This window comes from Sphaeramia orbicularis, chromosome 17 (genome assembly GCF_902148855.1).
Source record: "Sphaeramia orbicularis chromosome 17, fSphaOr1.1, whole genome shotgun sequence".
Taxonomy (NCBI): Eukaryota; Metazoa; Chordata; class Actinopteri; order Kurtiformes; family Apogonidae; genus Sphaeramia; species Sphaeramia orbicularis.
The window spans coordinates 36,682,624-36,698,487 of NC_043973.1; the positions used below are offsets into that span (position 1 = coordinate 36,682,624).

The following is a 15,864-nucleotide window of genomic DNA, read 5'->3' on the forward strand; positions in this document are numbered from 1 at the left end:
AAGGTGTTTTTTGCATCTAAAAAAAAAATGGTTTGTTCACAATACAAACACAGCATTTAAAGGGTTAAAAAATGTGACAATTATTGAGTATTTGGTATTTTTATTTACGGCTCAAATTGATGAAATAGAAAAAAGTGTAAAAGAATTAAAAACAAACTGTATGAAAATTTTTTTTGAAATTATTCCACAAGTGTGCCAAAAAGGCACACTTGGTGCTTAGTAAGGATCTTGCTGGACGAGATACTGGAGGGTTAAGTTTTTCTCAAAAACTGACTATTACTGATATTTCTTACGCTCGATTCCTGGAAAGTTTTCTGTTCACACTTTTTGGACCTCTTGGCTCTCCGTAGTAGCAGCGGAATGGTCAGCTGATTGATGGCGTCCAATCAGATTTCGTCTCGTGCGTGTGCTCATGGCGCATGGGTGCTGCTCATTGGCTGTCAGTGTTGTTGTCCTCGGACCATGGGGCTGTGCACACACAGGGGCTGAGCATGTACAACTTCAACGACAAGTTGTGCTCCTGTTTCATTCAACATTTGCGGTGAAATTGTGTCAAACATGGAACGAGTTGTTATTATAACCGGCGCGAACAGGTGAGCAAATTAAAAGCTGCGTTATAACGGCTAATCTGCTTTTAAGAAGATTAATGTGTGTTCAGCAAACCACATGTAGCTTCACGATTATTATGAAGATAAATCTGTACGATTAAAAACAGCGGATAAACAAGTGTTCAGATCGTTTTAAAAGTACTAATATCAAACTGAAAATGCTCCACTATCAGTAAAAATGTGCATTCAAAGGCTGACCGAAGTAAAAAAAAAAAAAAAAAAAAAAAAAAAAGGACAAAAAGTAAAGTTATAATTGTCCATTGCAGTTTGTTGTTATTATATTTCATTTGTGTGTGTTTTGTATTTTAGTGCTGTACTTATTGAAGGTAGTTGGTAGCAATGTATCACATTCCTTTTTTTGTTTTTTGGTTTGTTTGTTTTTTTGGCTTGTTTATGCTTATTTTGGTGAGATAATTTTGTAAAACTCTTTGGGCGGTTGTTGCTTAATTTTTGTTGTTTCATGATTTTTATTTTTTATTTTTTTATTTTTTTTTTTGTGCAAATTAAAAGAAATAATATAATAAGAACAAATTAAATGTTTAGTTAGTGCTGAAAAACGGTGTTTCTAGCTTTTGAATTTAAGATTTAGACCATCCTCCAGTTTATCACAAATATTCAAAATTAACATATTTGGAGTTGCATGACTACTAAAGAACAGTAACTGAACGAAAACTGAAATCACCAATCTGAAAGGGAACGACAACTTTGAAAAAATGATGGTGGAGTAAAAATTACAATTTTTGACTCTGAGATGTAATGTGGTAGAAGTATGATACTACAGGAAATTGAAACATATGGTTTATGTATTTTTATACAGATGGATTTGACCATTTGTTAGCAATTCTTTAATGGTATCCCATAGGAAACAGAAGGAACTAATGACAACTGGGTAATTAAACCATTTTGGATGTAATCATTTTTACAAGCATATTTTAATGTTGCCATATTATTATTATCATTATTATTATTATTATTATTATTATTATTATTATTATTATATAAGTAGGATGAATGTTCTATATTTCTTAACATTTTGCTCCTCAGAAGGTGTCTGTTATTTTCTAAAATGAAGCATTTAAAACCACAAATAATAATCATTTGGCTTCTCAAACTTTCATTGAGAATCGAAAATCAAAATCTTTAAACTGGAAAGAAATAAAGATTTGACTTTCATCGTGGTAATTATCGATATGATATGATATGATATGATATGATATGATATGATCTAGCCCGGGAACTAACCAACAATATGTAATACTCAAAATATCACTCTCATACTGATTTTCAATAACAGTCCTCAAGTTAACATGTAATTGTTACTGATGTTAATGGCTGCATATGCACGATACATCACATAATGATGTCGTGAAAATTCAGGTATTTTACCTTGAAAAGTGGGAAATATATCAAGTACCAAAATTAATTAGTTTCTGATTGTTGCAGTTTTTTTAAAAAGCCTATCACTTACAATAGGTGATGCTGTTTGTCTTCCATCTGTTGTGTCCTGCAGTGGCATCGGCCTGGCGTTGTGTGAAAGGCTGCTCACAGAGGACGGTCAGCTTCGTCTTTGTCTGGCCTGCAGAAACATGCAACGGGCTGAGGCCGCCCGCACCGCGCTGTTGACCTCTCACCCCGACGCCCACGTGGACCTGCTGCACCTCGATGTGGGCTCGGTGCAGTCAGTGCTCAGTGCTGCTCAAGAGGTCAAGACCAGGTACTCGATCAAATTATGAAAATGTTCATGCACTTTACTTTCATATGAAGTAAATCTTTGTTGCTCATTTGTGTTTTTCTGCAGGTACAGCAAAGTTGACTTTCTGTATCTAAATGCAGGGATTATGCCCAATCCACAAATAGACATCAAAGCATTTTTTAAGGGTCTGTTTTCCAGGTAAATATCTAAATTATATTACTTTTCTTTGCTTCTCTGATACATGGAGCTATTGCTTCATACAGATCCAAAATATCTGTGATAGTCCATGCTCTTACTCTATGCAATTCTGTATTTTCTCACTGTAGAAATGTCATCAACATGTTTGCAACAGCAGAAGGTCTCTTAACTCAACAGGACCGTGTGAACTCAGATGATCTGCAGGAAGTGTTTACCACTAACCTGTTTGGTCACTTTCTTTTGGTAGGAAACACTCCACAGATGCATACATTAAATGAAAGACAGTAACAAATTCCATGTAATGTAATAGTATAGATAATAAAGCCAACATGGGGATGACCAAATCTCAAACTAATGGCATCAAAACAGCAGTTCAACACATCAGATGTTTTTAGCTGTTTATGCTGCTTCCTGTCATGGGGTCAGAGGTCACAGTATACAGTGACTCTAACCTTTAGAACCTGTTTAGTTCAGTTTTTTTGCATCTTGCAGAATGTGCACATATTTCCTGTATTGTCCTGTTGTATGTGAAGAAAAGAGAAAAAGAAATAGATATGTATGATCATTCCAACCCTGAAAAAACAACAAAGCTAAAGGTGGACTGAAACTTTTGCACAGAACTATAGAAGAATTTACATAGAACTCTGTAAAGTCAAGTGAAAACCAATTCCTACAAATCATTGTCAGTTAATTTTTTGTCAAAGAAATTAAAGAAGTGAATGTTTTATAGGCATTATATGTAGAGTCTGTGGTTCAGAGCTATACCTTTGTTTTAACTTTGTTTATAGAACTTTTCAATATTTATAGAACTTTTCAACATTAACAAATATAGCACTTACAATCTGAAGTAATGGGTTCATAATACAAAGTTTGACACTGGACATGATAAACAAACAGAACCCATAGAAAGAAAAAAAACAGGCGATACAAACAAAACATGCATAACAAGACAGTCAAGACAGTGCATTTTGGTACATTTAAGGAAAGAAAATAAATAAATAAACAAACAGGTCAATCACAATATCAACAACTAAAATGTATTTACAGTTCCAGACCAGGTAACCAGAGCTGTACCATTTTGGATCTTGTTTCTCTCTCCTTCTTGATTCTTTGACATTAGTGTGTATGTAAACATGTTCACTCTTGTGTCTACAGATCAGAGAGCTGGATCCTCTGCTGTGTCAGTCAGATCACACGTCCCGGGTCATCTGGACCTCGTCAAGTAACGCTCGGCGCTCTGCCTTCAGCTTGGACGACATCCAGCACAGGCTGGGGACAGAGCCCTACAGCTCCTCTAAATACGCCTCAGACATGCTCAGCTTGGCGCTCAACAGGCAAAAGAACAGCCAGGTTTGTGAGTCACATACTGTGGTGCCTGCTACTACAAACACATTTAAGTATTTCAGAATCATCTGTACATAAACACATACAAGGAATTCTTTGTTGGTAATTGTTGTCTCTCTAGTCAATTATAAACACAAGATATAATAAAAAAATGTAAGAAATGTAAAATATGAAAAAAGAAACTATGTACATAAAGACACAGTATCATATTTCTCTCCTAACAAGAGAGGACGTGAGAAGTAAATTTTATGGAAATTCGTTTAATAATTGATTATTTCCAGTCTGGACAGAGAAAACTGTCAAAGGTACAACCACTCTGCCACGGCTGCAGTTACATTAAATCAGCCATTACAAGCTCCTGTTCCACCGCAGGAACTTTACCAGACACATTTACTTTACCCGGAATTTTGAAAAACCTTGGCAAAGAGGTAAAGTCTTGCCCGTTCCAGTTGTGCTCCAGAAGAATCTGTAAAAAGTGAATATTTCTTAATCCTGTCTTACTTATATTATCATTTCGACATACAGTGCTGTGCAAAAGTTTTATAAGGTTTCTTGTTTGATTAAGACTAGGATCACTCATATGCCTTTCTCAGTCTATGTAGTAATATATGTACATCTAGAATATACATCTGGAATAAACAAAAATGTATGGCAGAAAAAAATATTAATACTGTAGAAGCTAAATGGGATCATCTGGACAGAGAAAAGGTGGTTTATGAGATGCAGTTCTCTGCCGATTCACACAAAACTAGATGTTGCTTTACTATCTTTACCACAAACAGTGACTTTCAGTGTATAAATAATGTCTCTCAGTATTAGCTGACATTATTTTTTTCCACAATAAGGCCCCATAAAACACAGCAGATGGAACCGGACTTCACCTCTATTTTCTCAGTGGTTTGTTTTGGATAGTCAACCTCTCCACAGTCATTGCCAAAATTAGTTTTTGCAAACTGCGCTACTTCATTTTATATTTTTGATTTTTTTTTTTTTTTTCATATGTTTCTGGGGTACATTGGAGAACATTTATAAGCATTTCATAGGTTTGAAAGACATTTATTGGCCCAAAAAAATTCACATTTTTGCCAAACTTTTGATCATGACTGTACATATGTTCATTATCACACACACTGATTCATATCCACCAAAACAAACCAAGACATCGCTCTTGTTTTTCTACACCAAAGTATTTCACAGACAAGATGAATACACAGCATATTCCTTCCAATAAAATCATAATATTATATATTGATGAGTGCAATGTGAAGTATACTGTGGTGTTCAGGGACCTCACTTCTTTTGTGTTTTTGTGAATGGAGAAATGATAGATACAGTATTTATAAAGCACTTGAATTAGCTTTTATTTATCATGATTTCTATTTGTAAAACAAGGAAAATAAGAATACAGATGCAGCTCTGTGTCGTTTTGGAGAGCGTTTATTTCAGTAGTTGTAGTAGTACACATTATTGCTATAATAATAATAATGATAATAGAAAACATGTTTAATATGTATTCTCTGTTTCTGTAGCAAAGCAATGTTGTAATGTTTTTGACCATGAAAATAAAGTATTTCTCTCTTTAGAAATGAAAATGAAATTGCTTTTTATCATTCTGAAAATGTGATCTTAAATGAGAGATGTATGACACCTTAATTTAATCTGTTTTACACAGTTATTCTCATGTTAGGATATTAATAACATTAAGAGTAGACATTTCTGTACATATTTCAGCATCATGTAGGCTTCGTGGAGAGGCACAGTATAATTTATTGATAGCAGGAGTACATGTTCTTGCTGATACAGATGGAGACAGAGTTTTTTTTAATCCGTCGTAATGGCAAGAAGAGCAGCAGGTACCTTATTAAAACGAATTAACGATGAATCCCTCTCATGCATGAATCATATGTTACCTAATCAGACCACTTTTATGCATGATCCATGATGGTGAAGATACAGAAAAATAAAAATGTATGAAGAAGAGCATATTGGCAATATTTCAGAAACCTCACAAAATTTCAGTTGAGTATTCATTATTTGTCTTCTTTTTTTTTTTTTTTTATTGCAACAGGGCCTCTTTTCATCTGTGATTTGTCCAGGCCTGGTGATGACTAATCTGACCTACGGCATCCTCCCCTCCTTCTTCTGGACTCTCATCATGCCGATCATGTGGTTGGTAAGTTTGTATTTATTTTTTATATCACCTGAGTGGAATTATAAAGTGTCTAATGGTGTGTTATGTTTCTTTGTGTTCTGAACAGATTCGTATCTTCACAAACACATTCACCCTTACACCGTACAACGGAGCAGAGGCGCTGGTATGTAATGAATATGAAACTGTCAACACCAAGAATGATATCTGTAACTGTAACGATAACATGAGCCCCATTTCCACCAGATTCCCAGGATCTTTTATTACCAGGAACTTATTTACCTGGGTAAAAGAATTCCAGGGAATATGTGCGCATTGCATTTCCACTGCACCCCAAAGTTCCTGAAAATTTATTCGAATTAGGGGGAGTTTTGAGGATATTCAGCAAATACTTTCAACAAAGTCCAGGCCGCTTTGAGTGTATTTATTGAATGCACTCTTTAATCTTTTCAGATGGACAGACAGAACTTTTTTCAGAGAAACTTTGGGTTCAAGGGAAGGTTTTTTACCTGGGTAATAACAGTAGATTCGCGCCAAGACAAGTAAAAATTCCTGGAAAACTTCCTGCGGTGGAAAAGGGGCTATTATCGTCAAAAGAAAACCCCAAACACAAAAAAATTAACACTTTATCACAGTAATCATAGCTGTTGATCTCTGGAAAATGTTAGAATATAAAAATTCTCACATATTTAATAAACAATGTTTTATCGTAGTTTCATCATATCTTTTGTTCACACTTTGGAAATGGTCAGTTTTTTTCTATAAATCCTTCAATATCCTCTGTCATAATATAAATATTGGTGTGTTTCTGCTTCTGACCACAAATGTGCACTTCTCTTTTGAGCTTCCATTTCTACAGGAGACGATCTTTGTCTTAAATACAAATGTCTCAACCTGCAGTAAAACACACAAATTAGATTCAGTTTCAGTTTGGAAAATGCTCCATTAAAAACTGTCTTAATTCAGAATATCCAAATGGAATATGCTGTTTACATAATGCCTGTCATATTTGGAATAACAGTGGTAGATAAGTGCAAATGTTAACTTATTCTTTTATCGTTACATTACTCTGATATCTGATATCTGATATAGTTCATCACTGCTGTCATTAAAATTGTTGCATAAGCAATGTTAAAAGTTTTATAGTCATAGTTAATCTTTATAGTTCTTGGTGTGGACGGCCTCACACTGCTATAAGCATTTATTTCTATTTTACTACTGAAAATGCACAAAAAATGTTCCTCTTTGCTGTTTTTCAGCTCTGGCTGTTTCTCCAAAAGCCTGAATCTCTGGATCCAAAGGCAAAGTATCACAGTTTAACATCAGGCTTTGGAGTAAATTACACTGAACCTCGACAGGTGAGTCACTACATTTTACTGACAGAGATCACACTGAGCTCATGGAAACCTCAGAATATGAATATTAGTGCTGCATTTAAAGTAGTCACAAATTAGCTCAATGTTCATTCTTAAAAGGGTTGAAATTACAAGCACCAAGAGCACAGATCAGAAAAAAAGAATGGATAGATAGCTAGAGAGAGAGAGAGAGAGAGAGAGATAATAGCACAGAGAAACAGCCAATAACACAAGCCCAAAAAGAAAAAACAAAACATCAACCCAGGGTTAAACACCTGTCTGAAAAGATAAGTTTTAAGCTCCTTTTTGAAGAAGTCATTGGACTCTATGCTACATAGAGTTAGAGGTAGTGCATTTCACAGGCGTGGAGCACTGGCTTGGAAAGAGTGCACTCCTCTGGTTCTAAATTGGGTGCAGGGAACCATCAAGAGTCTCTGGTTTGATTACCGTAATGAGCGCCAGGGAGAATAGGATCTCAGGAGCTCTACTGTGTACAAAGGGGCTTGATGGTGAAGGGCTCTAAAGGTACGGACTAAAATCTTGAACAGAATTCTAAAACTGACTGGCAACCGATGGAGGGAATATAAAACCAGAGTAATGTGATCCCTTTTCTTGGTTCCTGTTAAAAGCCTTTCTGCTGCATTTTGCACAGACTGTAGGTGATCGACAGCTTTTTTGTTAAAACACATAAAAAGAGCATTACTGTAATCAAAGCGGGAAGAAACAAAACCATGTATCATCTCCATTTCAGTTTTTGAAACCGTAAATCTCAATTTTTAACTATTCCGAGAGTGATAAAAGCAGTTTTTTACTAGCTGCTTACAGTGACAGTCCAAGGACATGGCTTTGTCAAAGATTTACTGATGATGCATGTCATAGTGGAATTAATCCTCATCAGCCTCACAGTTCCATCCATTTATCTCCTTCAATCTTATTCTTAGTTTTTGGTTTTACTGCACACGGCTGTTTTTCCATCAGTTAACACCAACAGCTCCGTAAATATTCATTTATAAAGTTTGCAGCATAAACGGCAGCATCTTTTCAATATCAGAATCTATAAGACTGTGCTCAGTACATAAATATTACAGAAACACAACAGAAGCCCTTTTGCATTTCAAGTAGAGGTGTGAAGATTCACACGATGGCGCCTGAATCAAGAAATTTCCACACCTCTAACATGTCTCAGTATAGCACATTTTTCATCAACTCAGTGGCTATTTTATGTAAGAGCCATATGAAGAGGCCCGAGAAGCCTTATTACATTTATACAGCCAAAAAACACAGCGCTCTTACTCATATTTAATAGTATTTTCTCCTTTGATTGAGAAGTTCTTTGCACATTTTCGGACAAGGTCAGGGTTCCCACGCATCCTGGAAAACCTGGAAAATGATTGACCAGATTTCCAGGCATGGAAAACATGGAAAATGAGAAAAAAATGTCAAATGTCCTGGAAACAGTTATGTTATCCTGGAAAATGATTCATCCTCCCCTTGCCTTGTGACTTTTTGAGCCTAAACTGAGATGAAACAAAGGAAATTGTTTTTCACTGATTTGTTGAAAACAGGGATGTAACGATTACCGGTATAACGATAAACCGTGGTAAAATTCCCAACGGTTAGTATTAGCGTTTAAATTCTAATTATCATGATAACTGTGTTTGATTACCACACTTTCAACATAAACTTGATATGGAAAATGGTCAAAAAATATCTGTAAGTTTCCATCTTTAATGCACATTTGTATGTTTGATGTTTACATGTTAATGTTTGGATGTTTCTGCCAACAGAAAGTATATTGTGCCTGTTATTTTATTTGGGTTTGTTTGTTTGTTTGTTTGTTTGTTTTTTGGGGGGTATTTTTTTCAAAATACAACTTGGTTAAATTATTTCAGGTTGTGTGTAAGTATTTTTTGAACATTTTGAGCACATTTCAACAATACCATGATAGTAATGATAACCGTGATAATTTTAGTCACAATAAGTTTGATATGAAAGTTTCTTATCGTTACATCCCTAGTTGAAAATATACAAATGTTTTTAGAGGAAGAACAGGAGAGAAAGTAAAAGAGAAGAGAAAGTTGAGTTTGGAATTGCCCAATTGAACATTGTAACTGCAGTTTGTCAGGCTAATGAAGTGCTACGCTGTAATCTGTGGGTGTGTTTGCATTATTCTAGAATACATTTGTCATAATTATTTTTCATAGATAAATTATAGCCATAGACTGCACATCAAAGAGTATAAACATAGATAAATGAGGGGGACGGGAATGTATTATTGCAGTGGTTCCCAACTTTTTTTGGCTCGTGACCCCAGTTTAACCACAAATTTCTGGTGACCTCAGACATTCAAAACAGAGACATTTTTCTCTTGGAGATGTCTTAGCGGGGCCAGATGGGTGAAGAAATCTTTCCATTTTGTGTTCGGTCCAGACAGGTGTAGTAACGCACGCAGTCACAAGATTGGGTCGATTAAGATATGCCCTCTCAGATACTACATCCTGCATTTTATTTGAACTTGATTTTTATTACAAGTGTGTGATGTTTTAATTATAATCTAATATATATTGAATCACTAAAAATATTTCTTATTAGTAATTTTTTTTTAATCAATTACTAGAAATTTCTGGCGACCCCATTTTAATTCCAGGCGACCCCACATGAGGTCACGACCCCAAGGTTGAAAAACACTGTATTAGTGATAACTTGTCTCTGTAGTGGCTGAAAATGCCCTGGACAAGTCCTGGAAAATAATCTCAGGGAAAGAGTGGGAACCTTGAAGGTGCAGATTAAAAATAAGATTTATGTTCTTCTTACTGGTCCTTTCCAATCCTGAAAAGTGTTGATTTGTATGTATAATGAATCTGTGTGTCTATTATAGATTGTATTATTGTGCACTCTCATGAAAGGAACAAATAAAAAACTATTGTAGCTGTATATAAACAAAAACACAGGCCTAATATAGTAGATAGTTTATTTTGGTTATGATATGGGTATTATTGCTATGAAATGGATAGAGTTTATTTTTGATATGTATATTACTGCTAAGAAATGGACAGTATATTTTGATTTGTGCATTATTGTTATAAAATAGGCAGTTTATTTTTGTTCTTTATGTGTATTACTGTCATGAAATGGACAAGAGTTTTTTTTTGTTTTTGATATAGGTATTATTACTGCTACAAAAGGGACAGAATTTATTTTGATGTGAAATGCTGTTGCAAAATGGACAGAGTCTATTCTTGATATGTGTAGCGTTTTTGTGTTTTGTGCTCAGTCAGAATTTAGTCTGATATGTGTAGAATTTTTGAGTTACTTATGGGATCTGACATAGGAATTTAGGGTAGGTAGAAGGATGGGGTAAGGGGGTGGGAGATTATACATTTTTATTTATGAATTTATAAATATAATTATGAATTAAACTTCATCCCACTCCTTTTCAAATTTTTTCCCTTCTTTTTATATAAATCTTTTTGGTTTTTTGGTTTTAATGTTATATTCGAAATAAATAAACAAAAACAAACAAATATACATTTAAAAAAGAAAATAACAAATTATAGCAGCAAAGCATGATTTTTCACCCGCATGTTTCATTTTTATGTCTTGGCTTATATGGCTTCACTTTATTTATTGCTGTATCTTTTCTTTCCTGGATGAATATGTTTTGTGTGGAGGAAAGCATAGTGTAGCCATAATGACCAAAAATATGGAAATTAAGGGTGTGAAGGGTGTTAATGAAAGTGAGACTTGTAACATGAAACAATAAACAATCTGTCTTTGCATGATAAATATATTTCATATCTCACAGCCTGATTATGATACTTCATTTTCTGTTTCTAATCTGGATTTTTTTTGTGTTTCAGATGGACATTGATGATAAAATGTCTGAGGATCTTTACGTAAAACTCCTGGAACTTGAAAAAACAGCGAGAAGAAAACTGACTGAGAGAGGCTCGAATGAAGAAGCTTATCGACGATACCTCAACGACGTAGAGTAGAAGTGAAAAGATTGACATTTTAGAATAAATCTCGTGCAGTTTTTGATAAGATTCTGCATTTATTTCATCCTCTGCTGATTTTACAACAGCTGTACCTCCTGGTGTGTTCAGAAATGAAGAAAACGGGGCCTGTTTTGGCGATGCCGGTGCTGTACTTTGCTCCTTTTACGGTTTATATTATTACCGTCCACAACGCTGATGTTACACAGTCACGGGATCGATAAACAGGAGTCTCATCTGACGCTGCTTTGCCGGTGTAACGCTGATACCTCCACCATCACCTGATATCCATATCACGTTTCTTTCTGAACGTGCCTCTGAAGGCTTATGGTGTTTGTTTATGGCCTGTTTACTGAAACGGCTGCTAACACCACGACCGACTGTTGAAATAAATGACTAAGTGTATGAATAATGTGTTTACAGATTCAGATGGAGGATGTTTAGTGTAACCTAACTCTTCCTTCAGAGACTTCAGCCTCAGACATATGGTTAAACAGAGCTTTGACTACTGAATTATTCTTTTTTTTTTTTTTTTTGATCAATTTTTTTTATTTGTTTTCATTGTGCATCTCAGAAGTACAGTACAAAAGAAAAAGAAATTCACATTTTATAATACAAGATTCTGTGACACACAAAGTATAACCCCCCCACACACACACACAGGACCAGTGGCGACCCCTATACCAACCCAATCTGGACCTCAGAATACAAAACCAATTAATAAAGACAAATAAAGACAATTACATGTATATAGATGAAAGAGAATATAATTTACAGATATAAACAGAGTAGTGATCAGGAGAGTCATAGACAATTGCACTCTTTCTTTAACCATAAAATAAATACCATCCCACATACCAAGCGTTTTTCGACTGGCTGCATGCATCCGGGCCACTGACCTCTCCATCATAACTATATCTACAAAATAATTTATCCATTGTTGCTGTGATAAAGTATGAGGTGGTTGCCATCTCAATGCCAGCATTTTCTTGGCTGCAGTGAAAGCAGCCCATAATATACACCTTTGCTGAAGAGAAAGTTCTAAGGTAGAGTCATCATTAAGCAGAAGTAAAGATGGTGATAAAGGAATATTAATCTTCAGCATGCTACTGAATTATTCTGAGGTGTTGATGGTTTTTCAGTCCAACCAGAAGCAGATTTCACGAAAATAGACCCTAGTAAAGCCTTAGATCACAGGTGTCAAACATACCGCCTGCCAAAGAGTCCAATCCAGCCCCGTGGGATGTATTTTTTTAAATGCAAAATTACCCAAGAGATTTTAACTGTCATTTTAATTCAGACTAATATGATCTGAAGTGGGTCAAACCAGTAAAATACTGTCATAATAACTTATAAATAATGGCAACTCCATATTTTTTACCCCACCTGCCGAAGAGAAGGCAAGGGGTATTGTTTTTGGTTCGGTTTGTTTCTTTGTTTATTAACACTTTAGCAAGAAAACTGTTGGTTGAATTCATACCAAATTTGGTTTATACATTGCTAGTGACCCTGAATAGATGTCATTAAATTTTGGAAAAAGTAGGTCAAAGTTTAAAATTTTTATGATTTTTTTTCCCATTTACTTATAATGGGTGGCATTTCAAATGTCTTTTGCAGCAAAACTGTTGGTTGAATTCATACCAAATTGGGTTTATAGATTGCTAGAGACCCAGGATAGATGTGATTACAATTTGGGAAAAGTAGGTCAAAGTTCAAATTTTTATGAATTTTTGAAAATCTTTTATCTTCTCCCATTTACTTATAATAGCCAAAATTTCAAATGTCTATAAAAGCATCAATTTTGTTTTAATTTACTTCAAACTTGGCACATATATAGAGGCAATTGATGTGCTGACATCAGCACACACGTAGACATGATGACATCAGCTGAATCCATGCCAAAATAAGCTATAATAAGTGCAAGAGGCGGGGTTTGTTGTGCCTGGAACCACTTGTTCTTTGTTTTTAAAATAAAATTACATGAAAATGTTTACATCTACAAACTATCCTTTAACAAAAAATGTGAATTACCTGAACAAATACGACCAACCTGAAATGTTGTAAGAGAAGTAAGTGCTATTATAACAATATTGTGCCTTGTTATTAAATGTTTTGTGTATTTGTAGATCCACTGTGATCTATAAGTTGTAATATACACATGTCAATGAAAAGCCATTCACATTCCACAATATTAAACCACAAGCCACCGATTATAAGTAATGCTGTAAGTAATTAGTTCTGCATTACATGGTTTTGTTAACAGACCAATTAAGATCTCAAGTGATCGGACCAGTAAAATACTGTCATATTAACCTACAAATAATGACAACTCCAAGTTTTTCTCTTTGTTTTGGTGTAAAAAAGATTAAATTACTTAAAAATGTTTATATCTGCAAACTATCACAAAAATTGTGTATAACCTGATCAAATATAAACAACCTGAAATGTCTTAAGAAAAATAAAGTTTTTGTGTATTTGTAGATCCAGTGTAAGTTGTAATGCACATGTGTAAGTGATAAACTGAGGCATAAAATTGTTAAAATTGCTATAATTTTTCAAAAGAAATTTCTAGTTGTTCCTGTTATTCACTTTTTTTTTTAACAATTTACTTCTTCACTCTAAAACATAAAGAAACATTTGGAGTTGACATTATTTTTATTATTAATGATCTGGCCCACTTCAGATCGTATTAGGTAGTATGTGACCTCTGAACTAACTTGTCGCCTAGAATGTATTTCATCAAATAGAGAATGCAAACTAAAACATGTTCTTTTACTCAAGTTACTTGAGCAATACATTCAACAGATTTAAGCTTTTTATACTTTAGTTAAATGAGCGGTGTATTAAAGTGATGTGAAATGAACTCTGGAACGCAGTCATTTCTGCATTTGCTGAAACTTCATGTTGATTTGATATAGAATTATTTACTTTGTTAGTACAAGTACATCGGCCTGAGACTCTTTCAGAAATAGATCCCCTGTTTTGTCAGTTATAATATTAAAAAAATAGTTTTAAAGTCCATAAAAAGTAGCAACTGGTAATGTAATTGCTTTGTTAGTCACCTTTTCAGTGCCAAATCACATTTATTCAGGACTTTCTTACACATCCTGCAGTCTCATTCTCTTTATCCTGAATCTTGTGACACATATTCATTCTTTGTTCAGTTAATAAATCTTTTTAGTCTTTAAATAAGATTGAGTTCAGATAAACAATAAAAAAAGGCTGTTATGCAATAATTTTGGCTCTTTTTTATGATTGAATTACCTTTTAAGAGATGCTTTTCTGTAATAATGCGCACACTGAATGAAGGACAGCCCATTCAGAATATAAGGTTATACTGAATGGAAGAAGTGCCTCCGCAGCCACAATGATACTTCTTAGTGGAAAGACTTTATGGATTGGTAGAAATGTAGCCACCAGCTGTCACTCAGCATGTCTCTACCAGTCCTTCCACTCCACTCACTGCTTTTTATAAACTGACAAATCCCACTTAATCAGTGAGATATATGTGTCTGTAGCACCAGCAGCGCAAAGGGCATGTTATTTTTATTTCTTTTGAGAGTGTATGTGTGTGGGTCTGTCGGGTTCTTAGTTATCTGGGAGTTTTAGTTTGTGTAAAATATCTTCTAACTATATTTTATTGATGATTTTTAAGACTGGTTGATTTCTTGATTTCTTTATATTAACAAAACAGGCTGAACAATTTCAACTCAAAAACCACAGTTTCTACAGGTCCTTTAAAGTTTAACCCTTTCATGCATACTGGTCACTACCAGCTATTCTCCAGCTGTTCTCTTGTATATTCATAGGTTTTGTTGTTTTAGTTCCATATCAGCCAACACAGTGGACGCTTATGCATCATATAACTTTGCTGTTCTTGATAAACCTGATCTGCAGTAACATGTTTGAGTGTAAATCAATTGTTATTAGACTGTAATTATCATTTTTTCTTTAACAAAATGTTTTTTTTTTGTATATTATCTCCTTGAAGTGAGTAATAACTAGTATTAGAGCATGTTTAAATATGAGAAAACATCAGATTAGCAGCATTAAAAGTGTTTATGTTTCATACTTTTCTCTGTATATCAGGAAATACATGTTTCTTTGCTTCAAAAATTTAACGCATTGTATCCATTTAAGTGGACATTTTTGCAGCTCCATGAAAAATAGGTTTATAAAAAGCTGTCAATTGCATTTTTTTTCATGCCTAAAGAGGAATAAAAACAGGGAGGTGGGGGGGATCATGATTAAGGTTCTCATAATTCATGCATAAAAGGGTTAATATCCAACAATCTCAAGTTTAAGGCTGTAAACTATCTTAAAGATGACTTAAGTTTTTCTTTAAATGTATTGATAGCATTGACTTGAATGTTTTGTATAAGCAACAAATGTATATCAACACAAGTAAATTATATCTGAGCTTCATCCAGGGTTCCCACAGTCCAGATGAACATATAACGTTTGATAAAAATCATTAAATTTCATTTTTAGGGATGCAAACCCTTCAAGATTTAGCAAAATT

The 15,864-nt window shown here is 34.4% G+C and overlaps 1 protein-coding gene across 1 annotated transcript; it reads left to right on the top strand.

Moving 5' to 3' along the window:
* Window positions 1–405: 405 nt before the first annotated feature.
* LOC115437819 (3-keto-steroid reductase-like) lies at window positions 406–11,391 on the top strand. The gene is made up of 9 exons (XM_030161170.1): window positions 406–593; window positions 2,119–2,322; window positions 2,407–2,499; window positions 2,628–2,742; window positions 3,655–3,849; window positions 5,912–6,016; window positions 6,102–6,158; window positions 7,252–7,350; window positions 11,208–11,391. Exons 1-9 carry the CDS (start codon window positions 559–561, stop codon window positions 11,340–11,342), a joined length of 1,038 nt encoding a protein of 345 aa, XP_030017030.1. The 5' UTR covers window positions 406–558; the 3' UTR covers window positions 11,343–11,391.
* Window positions 11,392–15,864: the final 4,473 nt, after the last annotated feature.